General features: G+C 40.4%; 1 protein-coding gene across 1 annotated transcript; it reads left to right on the top strand.

The window, feature by feature from the left end:
• Positions 1-9,294: 9,294 nt before the first annotated feature.
• On the top strand, positions 9,295-10,350 carry LOC308366069 (putative nuclease HARBI1; the record flags this gene model as incomplete). Its single annotated transcript, XM_080839704.1, has 1 exon — positions 9,295-10,350. The coding sequence occupies one exon, from the start codon at positions 9,295-9,297 to the stop codon at positions 10,348-10,350; it is 1,056 nt and encodes a 351-aa protein (XP_080695830.1).
• Between the last annotated feature and the right edge of the window lie 3,380 nt (positions 10,351-13,730).

Below are 13,730 nucleotides of genomic sequence, written 5' to 3'. Positions count from 1 at the left end.
CCAAATGATTCAGGTTAATTGTAATGGCGGTTCAAACCAGACTGGTTGGCCAATAGCGGCATGCAGGAGGAATGCAGACGAAAGCTACGCCTGACCCGTCAGGCTGTGACTGATGGCTGCCATCTCCTGGCAGATGAGCTGGGGACAGACGCACACTGTCCCTATGCCCTCCCCGTTGCGGTCAAAGTAACAGCGGCACTGCATTTTTATGTGTCTGGGTCGTTACAGCACCCCCTCAGCTCTATTGGAGGCATAGCACAGTCTGCAATAAGTTCGGCTATACATGCAGTTACGTCAGGTCTAGTCCGACATGCTGGGGAATTCATAAAATTTCCCGTAACACCCGACAGCCAGGAGAGGGCTAAGCAGGCGTTCTGGGAGAAGTATGGGTTCCCTGGCGTCCTTGGCGCCATAGACTGCACCCATATTCACATACGTGCCCCCCCAGTAAACGCACTGATTTATGTTAACCGCAAGGGAACACATTCGATAAACATCCAGGCCATTCAAGCGATGCCACTTCACATGTCTGTCACGTTTTTGCCAACTATCCTGGCTCAAGCCACGACTCATTTATTTGAGCAAACTCGTCAATTCCTGCTCTTATCGAGGGGAATCCTCCATTGGATGGGTGGCTGTTGGGGGACAACAGCTATCTATTAAAAACCTGGCTAATGATGCCTTTTATCAACCCTGCAACAGTGTGCGAAACTCATTTTAACAGAAAACACACACACACACGCAGTATAATAGTATGGAGGACCGAAAGTGCCACAATTCAATAAATAAATACATCATCAATAATTATTTAAATGTATCATTAATTAATTTAAATTGGAATTAAATACATAAATGTTGTATTAAATGTGTCATTAATTTATTTAATACAATTCATTTTATGTATTTAATTATTTCACTATTTAATTAATTATGTCATGGTCCTGTGTTGCAGCGCATCAATCATTTATTTTATCTGTCAAACTCACCCATCAAAGTCAGTGGGCGGATTCCTAATACCTGATTGGTTACCCTGCACATCAAGTCAAGGCTTATCGATTCCAGAAATGTGGATTGACGCAGGCCTCATTCCTAAACACTGGGTGTCAAACTAAACTTTTTCTTAGACGCTAAAAATCCAGAGCGTGCAAGGTTCGATTTCTACTGCAAGTTCAACCTCAACTTAACACGTACGACCTCCTGTAAAGGTAAGTGCTATCTTCTGCTATTTTATGTTTTGCAGTTAACTTAGAACTGTTGTTACATAGGCAAAGTGTAGGGGCCATCCTACTGTTATTAGCGACGGTTGCGCCTAAAACGTAATGCCATTTGCTACGGTTGATTGACGGGGACGGGAATGTATTTGTTTTCTCCTCTTTTACCCGGACGCATTTAGGGCTCGAAAAGAGGAAATATCCGTGTAAAAGAGGACGCCTGCCTTAGTGCCTTGTCTTGTGTTTCAGTTTCTTGATGTTTGTCTGTGTTAGGAATGTTGTTGACTTGCTAGTTTGTCATAAACAGCTGCTAGCAAGTAGCAGCTAGCAAAACATCCATGTTATTGTGATGGCCATGTTGGCTAGGTTGCAAACAACTTCCCTAACACAATCAAACATCACCAAGTTCATTGTCAACATTAAAATCGCTATACATGCTAAATAATCTACAATTTCACTTATGTGGGCCTATATGATCATGAGGTCAGAATGCACACAAAAGTGTACCAAATAATACACACTTGATGCAATAGGCTACATGCTGTTGGAGCCTGAGTGTGGATCTTGAGCTAATTATTTTACTTTTAGTGAAGGAAAAATTATTATTCCATGAATTAAGACAAAACATGAATGTGAATGAATTTTACATCTGTCAAATTATGTAATTCGTTCTTATGGAAATAGCTATGTAGTCATATAGTCAGATACGGACAATAGGTCTACATAGCCCTGTATAATCAATGCAATGATGTCACCATGTAGTTTTCAATAATATCTTGATGTAGGCTAATACTGATTCGAATGCCATTTGTTAAGTGTTCAAAAAGCTGGAACAAGCTGGTAAAAAAAGGGAACCTTACAGATGTTTTTTAAATTACTATCATAGATAAATATACCAGTAGCCTATCGCATCGTATTTGTGGTATTGTATTGTGATATCGTATTGTAAGTATAGGGTTTGGTGATATTTTGGCAGGTATAGTATCAAAGTCATAATTTTGGTATCGTGACAACCCTAGTGTCAACCATATACTTAATCAGTTTCAGTGACATTGCGTTTTTGGTATGGTGCAGATTGGCATTTTGTAAATGTCTGCTAAATTAATTAATGTATGTGTGCTTCTTTTTTCCTTCAGGTTTACCTACAGAGAGGCAAAACTGGGAACCATAGCAACATCCATCATCCGACGTGCATTTGTAGTTCCACGTTGGTGGGATGAACTGCCTAGCACTACCAGAGCAGGGGTTCAGATGTCATGCCTTTATTTGAAAAAAAGGATGTTCTGTAAGGCACTGCCGTTGTAACACAGCTCTGCACCATGAACTTCATGGCATCTCTTACTTAAATACATTTTACATAAGGAATAGAAAAAAAGTGCAGAAATGTAACTACTGTAAGTGCAAGTTAAAGGCACCGTATGCAACAATTATGCTTCAGGATTAGGGTTAGGATAAGCAGTTTAACCTTAAAATAACAGCTTAAAAAAAATTGGGGCGCTACAATGACATTTAATATGGAGAATCGCGTCGTTGCCATTGGCATAGCAGGGTCGATAGGCATATAACTGCGTTATGTAGTTTTACCTGCCGATGCCCGCCGACCTGACTTGTTTACCTTCTGCCGATCTAGTAAGTAGCTTATTTGCCGTCTTGCTTAGTCTTGTGTTGCACTTGCTTGATGTTGTTGACTGTGTAAGGACAGTCGTTGAGTAACTAGTTTGTCATAATGACAAAGTCAGCACATTTCAAGAGATTTCGTTAGTTTTAGCTGCTAGCATACCTTTAGCGAATAGCTATTGTTGCATACGGTACCTTTAAGTAGTACACTATTAAATGTGATCCATGGACCCACACCTGGCAAACTAAGCACCGGAGCAGCCAACACAAAGCAGATCAGGACATGCCATGCCCCCCACTTTACGCCGCTCTTCCCCCTCACTATGGCTCCCTTGAAGTATCCCTTAGAACAGGCATGCAATTGTTAACATATTTACTACACATTTGTTTACATATCCACTACAAACATGTTCCTACCTAAACTGACATGTTAAAGAAGGGATCCTTGGAACTGGGGTACTCTTTTTCATTAATTTTTTTGAGCTGGACAACTGGTCAGGAACTACCATGCTTAATGTTTCAGCCATAGTGACGTTACGGCTGCGATATAAATGGTACACTGCTTTACGGTGTCCTCGACATCGCCCACACTGAGGAGTGTGAGTGGCAGAGACTAGGCTGCTGAGGTAAATGTCCCTGTGATCCTGATTTTCATTAGAATATTATGTTTGGTCCACTGTTTTAATATTGTTGTCTCCCAAAACTGTGACACACCATGCATGCTCTACCTCCAAATGATGATACTGATCTCACCTCTATTGAATACTAAGATATTAATTTATATTCATTGATGTTTGCATGCTCATTCATGAAGAATAACCTGTTGTATTTCATTTGATAGCTATATGAATGTTCAGAAAGGGTATGGGGTGGTAGTAGAGTAGTTCAGTAAGAGGATGACGGTAGTGCCAAGGATTATTGTTGTTTCATATTGACTGACCTCAGCATACAGAGACCCTCCACCTGAAGACTGGCACCTATCTTCCTGCAATCACCCCAATGTCTTACATTGAAATAAAAGATAAAACAACCCTGTACACTGTCATTGTTCTGCAATGTTTCTATGTGTATTTGGTAATTTCAGCCAAGTTGCATTGAAACCGAGGTGGTGACATACAGTAGGCAAAAGTTTTAGGCAGGTGTGAAAAAATGCGGTAAATCATAGACTGCCTGGAATTACATGATGAAACAAAGATTTGAGGAAGCCTGCATCGACAGAACATCTGTGGTTAGTTCTCCAAGATGCTTGGGACAACCTGCCAGCGGAGTTCCTTTTAAAAACTGCAAGTGTACCTAGAATAATTTATGCTGTTTTGAAGGCAAAGGGTGGTCACTCCAAATATTGATTTGATTTAGATTTATCTTCTGTCCATTCACTGTATGCTAATTGATGGAAATGAACTGTTAACACCTCCATTTTAAAAGTATTCTTAGGTTACAGCATTTTTTTCCCACCTGCCTACAACTTTTGCACAGTAGCTTACTGTATAACAGAGACAGTTTAATTATCAAAAATGTATTTGAATAAAATGATATTGGAAAAAGTATTGAAAGCAAACGTGCTGTTCACTCACGTAAAAACACGTTAGTAACATTTTCTTAATCTACCTGTAGGGCTCTCTAGAAATGTGCTTATTGCAACACTCCTACTGTTTTTCATTATTAAGCTATAACCAGTTGCCAGGACTCCGTTTCCCAGAGTCCTTTAGTTTAGCTTCTAGTTATGATGCATAACTTTAACCTTCTATGTTAAAACCAATTAGTATTCCTTTTTATTCATAGTGGTTGGTTATAAGCCAATCAGAACTTAGAATATACTTTTCTTGCAAAATAATAGTTTCTTACTTCCGAGTTAAGTTCCCAGAATTCCTGAAGACAAGGAGACTATGCAGCTACATCCCTGCTCAGTTTAAAAAGTGTTTGGAGACTTAAACTTTTAGTTGGCCCAAATATTATAAAGTATTTAGGAATTGTATGTGCAGTATTTTAGTTTTTTTCTATATTAGTCTAGGTAATAATTGTTTTCATCCACGGTGAAACTGTAATCTCCGACCGACGACAACAGCGTGGTTTTTCGCCATAGTTAAGATTAGCTCAAAGTCATTGCTAGTTGTGTGAGTCTGGATGTGACGTTTAAAGAAGACCTTGCAGCTCGTGAGTGTGCCTTGACTGGACGTCCTTCTACTGCCTGGCTTGCGTTGGCGAGAGTTTCGCCATATTCAGTGCAAGGTTGCGTGAGTACTGAAAAGGATAGCGACACGGGACTGTGTAACAGCAGCCTGCGCAAACCATTTGGATAACCTACTGACACAGTTCACTGTTTTCTTTGGGATGTTTCAATGTGCACCAACGTGACAACTGGGCCCCAACGTAGTTAGTTTTCCAAGCGCTTGGTTAGGATAAAAAGGTGTCTGATTTTCATTTGAACTGTTTATATGGGTTACTGATATATATATATATATATATTTGCATACTGTTTTCATGTAAGAGTTTCACATATTCCAATTCTGATTTGATATGTGCATTTTATTTTAATGAGCTGGACTATATATATATATACATATTTAGTTTATGTGTTACTGAATTCATATTCAACCAGAACCTTTTCCTACAAGTCAACAATCAAGGGAAACAATAAATGTTGTTATGTTCAAAGTCCCTTACATGGTGGTAAAGTACTTTAGTTAGTATAATCTACATCTGTCACTAATTTAGGAACATAAAAAGTAACTAGAAAATGCATTTCCTGAAGGAAATACCAGTGCATGAAATGCAAAGGTTAAGAAAGGAAGAAGAAAAGAAAGAAGAGTGAAAGAAGGAAAGAAGAAAGGAAAGAAGAGTGTAAGAAGGAAAGAAGAGTGAAGAAAGGAAAGAAAAGTGGAAGAAGGAAAGAAGAGTGGATGAAGGAAAAAAGAAAGGCAAGAAGAGTGGAAGAAGGAAAGACAAAAGGAAAGAAGAGTGAAGAAAGGAGAGAAGAGTGGAAGAGGGAAAGAAGAAAGGAAAGAAGAGTGAAAGAAGGAAAGAAGAAAAGAAAGAAGAGTGAAGAAAGGAAAGAAGAGTGGAAGAAGGAAAGAAGAGTGAAATAATGAAAGAAGAAAGGAAAGAAGAGTGAAGGAAGGAAAGAAGAGTGGAAGAAGGAAATAAGGAAAGAAAGAAGAGTGAAAGAAGGAAAGAAGAAAGGAAAGAAGAGTGTAAGAAGGAAAGAAGAGTGAAGAAAGGAAAGAAAAGTGGAAGAAGGAAAGAAGAGTGGATGAAGGAAAAAAGAAAGGCAAGAAGAGTGGAAGAAGGAAAGAAAAATGGAAGAAGAAAATAAGAAAGGAAAGAAGAGTGGAAGAAGGAAAGAAGAGTGAACAAGAGTGGCTCTGGATGAAGAGATAAAGAGAGAGTGAAAATATTGAAAAAAGGAGATAAAAATGGAGTAAAGAAGAGAGATTGAGTGTGAGAGAAAGTTGACAGAGAGAAAGATGGAGAGATGGAGAGAAAAAAAAATAGAGAATGGATGGTGTCTTAATGTTCCTAGTTACAGTTAAATTGAGAGGGACAGAGAGAGAAGAGGTTCTTTGGATTTGGCACAGGTGTCAGTGAAGCATACTAAGGCAGAAGGCAGTAACTTCTATGTTAAAGCTCAGTGGTATGATAACAATGGAATAATGACCCTATTAATTAATCAGTAGTAATACTATTTCATTTATCACAATTACCAATACAATGATTATCACACACACACACACACACACACCATTGAATTATCACATTAAGCACATAAAACAATGAACTTGAATTGTCACATGAAACACATAAAACATCTATGTCAGTCCATTGGGTGTGTGTGTGTGTGTGTGTGTGTGTGTGTGTGTGTGTGTGTGTGTGTGTGTGTGTGTGTGTGTGTGTGTGTGAGAGAGAGAGAGAGAGAGAGAGAGAGAACGATAGAGAATGAGGCCCATTTTCCCCCTCCACATGCCCCCGCTCGCCAAGCGAAGTTACCCGATTTAGATGCACCTTTTTCGGACTAGCCACAGGCACTGGGTGGGGGAATAGCCCGATAGCTTAGCATATCTGCCATGCAATTCTAATGGTAATGCTACCTAGCTTGGTATGCTAACTGTCGGTAGCCTATACATCGTGAAATCAACCAAAATACTGATGTCACTGGCTTTAATTTGATAATGGCATGTTAGTAGTACATTTAATATCAGTACATTTGTTTAATTACTGCTGATATTTTACAAATACGTCAAAAACTCATTTTTGACCAAACTTGAAGTTATGGTCTTTTGCCTTAGCACGGCAGAGTAAAGCACAGGTGCAAGCCAGTTTAAAGACCCTATTATGATGTCATAATGGCCCAATGTAAGTCAATGGGAGAAATTTATATTCGTTTTTCTTTAATATCTTAAAAAGTATAAAGTTTAGAAAAGTGAAAAATACATAGCATAAGTGTCGTTTACAAGACCTACGCGACAAAGTTTGAATGAAGTTTCTACATTAAGCGGTTCGGGCTGAATTAATCGCAGAAAAAGGTAACAAGAATAAGAAGAAGAAGAAGCCTAGGAATAACAATACAGGGCATTTCATGCACTGTAATAATAGTTCTGGGGAGTTACATATTTTCTACCAGGAACACTGGTTAAGTAATTCTTCAGTGGAGGCACCGCGCTAGTTAACAACAATTACATTTATCAAACTCTGAGCTTTCTAGCTCTAACTGGTAGACAGGAAGTTCAATCACATCATCATTCAGCTAGAAACCCAGGATCCTGTTTATGCTATACGAGTGTGGCCTCAGTGTGTTAGAACACCGGGAAAAAAGGGTTACATACCAACCGATGTATTTATCAAGCGAGTTATTAGCTACAGCTTTATTCAAAATCAGGCTTGGTTAAAGGTATAAGTCTTGTAGCTACAAACTTCAGTCGCTAAGTATCAGGGGCCGGTATATCAAAACGTGTAATCCAGATCAGAATGATCCGGATAACCAAATCCCCCTGTTCTCATCCACGGATCAACCTGATCTATCCCGGTATTTCAAAACTTTGCCAGATTGGATCAGAGTGATCCTAATACCAGGGGCCGGTATTTCAAAATGATCCAACAGGATTAATCCTCCTGGATTGGATTAAATCCTGATCAGATCCTAAAAACGGGTATTTCAAAGCAAATCTGATCCTGAAGATTCAGATTCAGATTTGGCAATCCAATCCTGCCTTTGATCCGGATTAAAAGCTGCTGTTGAGTATTTCAAAACTTAAGTGGGAAATCTGGATCAGTTTGATCCTAAAAATCAGGATCACCCTGATCCCACCTCAGAGGTGGATTTGAGGGAGATTACATGTTAAGATTTGAACAGTTGAAGTGTAACTGCTCCCAAAGTTCTTTGTTTAATACAACTAAGCTTCACTGCTGTTTGATCAATGTTTATTTCCTTTTCACGTTCCTTTTTTTTTCTGCAAACATGCACGCTGTTCACTGCAATGCTTTAACAAATCGGCGTCAGAAGTGCAACACAGAATAAACATTACACTACTGCATGTAAGTGACATTACAAACTCCAATTAACAAGGAATTATGAAGGAAAAACAATGTGATTTATTAAACAAACAGTGTTAAACTATGCTGTATACATTTCATTCTTTTAACTGCTTTTCCAGCAACTGAATTCTTAATTTCACTTCTTCTTGTTTTAGAAGTGTTAGTTTGATTTGTTCATTTGTTAAAATAATTTGTTGCTGAGCCCGTTCCGTTTCCACCTTCAGTAGTTCGTTGTAGCCATCCCCCTTCTCAGCTTGCCTTTTTCGCTTACATGGTGGTGGTGGTGGTGCCGGTGGATTCCACATCTCCTCCAGGACAGGGCTCTGGCTTGTGCTGGGCTCTTCAAAATCAAATGCCAGCTCCACAGGGGTGAGGGTGACCAATTCAGCAGACAGGTCCAGAGGCTCCGTGGGGTCGATTGACTCCCCTGTACCAGCTGGCAGTATTCCAAACAAGGCTTGGGAGCTCTCACCTCCTAAGATGTCCAAAACCGTATCAGTGAACTCCCCACGCTTGATGGATTTGTTCCCTGTTTGGGGGTTTTTCGCCTCAGAATGGTCCTTCGTAGCCTTTTGCTTTAAGTTTTTCCATCGTAGCCGAACCTGCTCAATACTCCGCCGTTGGCCACTACCAGTGGCATTAATTAGCCTTGTTATGTCGGCCCATATTTTATTTTTTACTTTTGAGGACAGAGAACTTTGTCCAGGACCACTAAACCCTCCAAAAAGGGCCTGGTAATTGTCGCGAACACCCTCCAAAAGGGCCGTTGTTTCTGCTGTTGTGAAATTGCTTCCTTTCTTCTCCATGTTGTCTGAGAAAGCCCTATCATTAAGGAAGGCCTTAAATACCATAAAGCTAAATTGAAAGCAGGTGAGAAAGAACAGGTCACAGACTTTAAAACTGGGCTCGTTAGGTCAATGACCTTTGCTTCTGCAACATGACATCCATAGTACATGTCCTGCGGCACCGTCAGAGACGATACAAGCCTCGTCAGTATGTCCAACGAGGTAATTTCATTGAGCAGTACTCAAATGATGAGCTTTATGCACGATTTAGATTTCGAAGAGAAGATATTTTGTATATATGTGAAATTCTTCGCCCACATCTTCAACGTCCTACAAGAAGGAGTCATGCCTTAAGTGTGGAGGAGCAGGTGCTTATTGCCCTACGTTTCTTTGCCTGTGGATCCTTCTATGAAGTCATTGCAGATGGCCTGGCTGTGACAAAGTCTACAGTGGGACACGTCATGCATTCAGTGGCAGCAGCCCTGGCTGGTCTAATTCACCAGTATGTGAAATTTCCAGATACCGAGGAAGAAATCACTCAAACCAAGAGAAAATTCTTCTCAATTGCCAGGATGCCTAACACTATTGGTGCCATTGACTGCACCCACATACACATTCAGGCACCCCATGAAAGAGAATGGGAATTTGTCAACAGGAAGGGACGGCATAGTATCAACGTGCAGCTCATAGGGAATGCTGACCTTAAAATAACCAACTGTGTTGTGAGATGGCCTGGTTCTGTACATGATGCACGGATTCTAAGAGAAAGTCATCTCTACAGAAGACTGCAACAAACTGCGCCGGATGGTATCCTCCTGGGTGACAGTGGCTACCCACTTCTACGGTGGCTTATGACCCCCTTTGCTACTGTCACATGTGACCCACAGCAGAGGTATAACAATGCACACAGCGCAACAAGGGGAACAATTGAGCGGATCAATGGTGTTTTAAAACGCAGATTTGCCTGCCTGAACTATCTTCGTGTGGAGCCGAAGCAGGCCTGCAATATAATATCTGCCTGCATTGTTCTCCATAACATTGCCCAAATGAGAAGAGTTCCTCTGAATGAAGACATCCTGGACAGACCACCACTTGAGGCAGAAGTACCACAGCTGCAGCCACGACCACCACCACCACCACCACATCAAGCAGATGAACCAGCAGGAAGAGCAGTTCGAAATGCCATGGTTAATTTGTATTTCTCTTAATCCTCATTGATAAGGTCTGGTGCTTTTGTTTAACAAAACTTCGATTTGTATGTTAAAGTTTGAATATGAATGCCTTATTTAAGTAACAGTTTTTTTTTGTTAAGTTACCCACTGATAAAGGCCTCCACTGAAACTCTGTCAAATGTTTTTATTCACATGCATTCAGCACACACACTTAATTTTCATAGCCAAAGCTCAAAAAGTAATGCCATTTGGAGCAAGTCTGTGCAAGTCTCTTCCCACAGTCATCTGTAAAGAAAATCTAATATTAAGGTTTTAGGGCTGTCCCCTTTGTTAACAACTGTTTCCTAAAAAGATTCGTACAACACATTTTTGAAATCTACACACAATGCCTTGCGAGTGAATGCATTCAAATGGACTGTGGACCGCGACATACAGACGCTAGCCTATTTACCAACTGTTTAGCTCCTTAACACAGAAGTCAATGGAGCAGCGTTAGCTCGCATTAGCGCGCACTCTGCTTAATTAGAGATCGCCGAGCTCTTCTCTCAACTTTGTGCTGATTTACATAATCGGTTCACTCAATATAATGATCGCCTTTCATCTAGTCTAAGGACGCATCAACACTGACCAAGATTATACTTTAATTGAGTGGCAAAAGTTGTGTTAGCTTCTCCTTTTTCTAGTAAAAACTTCACTCCATTTCCTGTTTCCTGTCTGTGATCCAGGGGGCGGGACGGATTTGGACATCCAAATCTGCCGGTATCAGGATCACGCTGATCCAATCCAGCAAAGTTTTGAAATACCGGGATAGATCAGGTTGATCCGTGGCTGAGGAGAGGGGGATTTGGTTATCCGGATCATTCTGATCTGAATTACAAGTTTTGAAATACCGGCCCCAGCAGATTGGGATGTCCAAATCCGTCCCGCCCCCTGGATCACAGACAGGAAACAGGAAATGGAGCGAAGATTTGAGCAGAAACAGGAGAAACTAACACAACTATTGTCTCTAAATTAAAGTATAATCTGGTCAGTATTGATGCGTCCTTAGACTAGATGAAGGGCAATCATTATATTGAGTTAACCAATTACGTAAATCATCACAAAGTTGAAAGAAGAGCTCGGCGATCTCTAATTAAGCTAACGCTGCTCCATTGACTCCTGTGTTAAGGAGCTAACAAGTAGTAAATAGGCTAGCGTCTGTATGTCGCGGTCCACAGACCAGATTTTATTTGATTTTAAATGTGTTGTACATATCTTTTTATGAAACAGTTGTCAACAAAAGGGACATCCCTAAAACCTTAATATTAGTTGTTCTTTTAAGATGTCTGTGGGAAGAGAAGACATTAACACAGACCTGCTCCAATTGGCATTTAACCTTTTGAGTTTTGGCTATGAAAATTAAGTGTGTGTGCTGAATGCATGTTAATAAATAAATTTGACTGATTTTCAGTGGATTCTTTTATCAGTAGGTATAACTTAACAAAAAACTGTTACTTAAATAAGGCATTCATATTCAAACTTTCGCTGTGTTTTCTGAAAAAGAAAGGAAAGTGCAACGAAAATAAACATTGATCAAACATCAGTGAATTACTGTATCAAACAAATAACTTTTGGAGCAGTTACACCTAAACTGTTCAAACCTTTACATGTAATCTCCCTCAAATCCACCTCTGAGGTGGGATCAGGGTGATCCTGATTTTAAGGATCAAACTGATCCAGATTTCCCACTTAAATTTTGAAATACTCAACAGCAGTGTTTAATCCAGATCAAAGGCAGGATTGGATTCCCAAATCTGAATCTGAATCTTCAGGATCAGATTTGCTTTGAAATCATACCTGCAAACTCAGGAGGGTTGAAAAAGGTGACAAACTAATCGCGAGTTGCGACGACCCCCCCGACGCCCCCCTCGCCAAAAAAGGGAAAAAAAACACTATTCTCTTTACTAAATTATTCAAATGTATTTATTTTTTTGCAATTTTGAACTTGCATCACACCAGGTTGTTCAAACTATTTACATAAAACATAAACAAGAGATTCATTTCTTAGATTTTTTGGCCTTAACAAGCCGTTCCAGGGCACATTTTCGCTGTGCTGCCATATGCCTCTTTCTCGCCATCCTCTCCTTCTCCACCACCTCTGCCCTTTTAGCAGCAGCACTAGTAGAGGGCTGGCACTCAAATTCAGCCCTCTTTTCCCTCAGTGCTGCCAAATTTGCCCGTCGCTGTGCCTTATCCCTGGTTCCAGCTCCACTGATATTGGCGCACAATCTCCTGTCTATCTCTCCAAATTTAAGGTCATCCCTCTTGAACATTTCCACCCCAGTCTGTTTCCTGTTCTGCAGCGTGTACTTCACAGTTTGGACAGCACTGAAGGTGGAGATCTTCATGGAGGTGGCCTTAGGGTCATTTCTGCCCTACTTCAAGCTGCTGCACATACAGCGCATCATCCTCACAAAGCTCTCTCATCTAGGGAAAATTATCCAGCATAAATTATTGGCTGATCGGGGTGCATGACATTACACATTACCTGCATTACATAAGGGAGACACCTTTTTAGAAACCTATGACAAGCTTTTTAAACTTCGGAAAGTAAAGGTGAAGGTAGAGCTGAGATTTGTTTTTATTTTTTTCATTTGGTGTGACAGAGAGCAAATATTAACTACATTTAGTAATCTTATCTTTAGAGAGGCTATCGTGAGTAGGAATCCAAAATAAGCGACAGTACGCCTACGGTAATCTAATGCTACAAGCGACTTATGTCTGTAACCCAAACAAATGCCACGATCACCTAGCAACAGCCGGAACTTTAACTTAATCATCTCACGCCGTGCGCGACACACCAGAGAGAATTAACTTCTAACACGAACGAAGTTACAATGGACAATAAATAAACATTGCTGTCTGAAGGACGGCATTTAAAAATGTTTGTAATAGTGATGGTGTTTCGCCGGTCGTACTTCTAGTTTGCTTGTCAAAGGGTGATGTTTGCTCACGTTTGCACACACAGCGGAGGAGGGCTTCGAGGCTTCATTTACTCATCACTTCACACACCATATGGGTCAGTTTGAGTCCGTTTCACATCTATTTTCAATTTGTTGTCAGGACGCCACATATTCACTTGGCTGCAACAGCTAGCCTAAGCAAAAAGGCGGTGGGTACATGCAAAATCTGCTACCCACCTAAAATAACTGACTGGTGAACATCAAAGCACGTTATGAACTTATGATACTTACCTCAGCTATAGTTAACTTACGAACCTCTGCAGGGCAACATTACATAAGCAGCATCCCGTAGCAGTGAATCGGAGACCGTAAACGTTACCCAGTGTGGTTTATTTCATTTTATTCACTGATAATAATACCAACCTCAATTAAACCGCTTAGTCAGTGGTTATTCTGTTTCCCGTCCTGCCGCGC

The sequence above is a fragment of the Sprattus sprattus genome (assembly GCF_963457725.1).
Source record: "Sprattus sprattus genome assembly, chromosome: 5".
Classification (NCBI taxonomy): Eukaryota; Metazoa; Chordata; class Actinopteri; order Clupeiformes; family Clupeidae; genus Sprattus; species Sprattus sprattus.
This window is presented reverse-complemented; position numbering and strand designations above follow the sequence as displayed.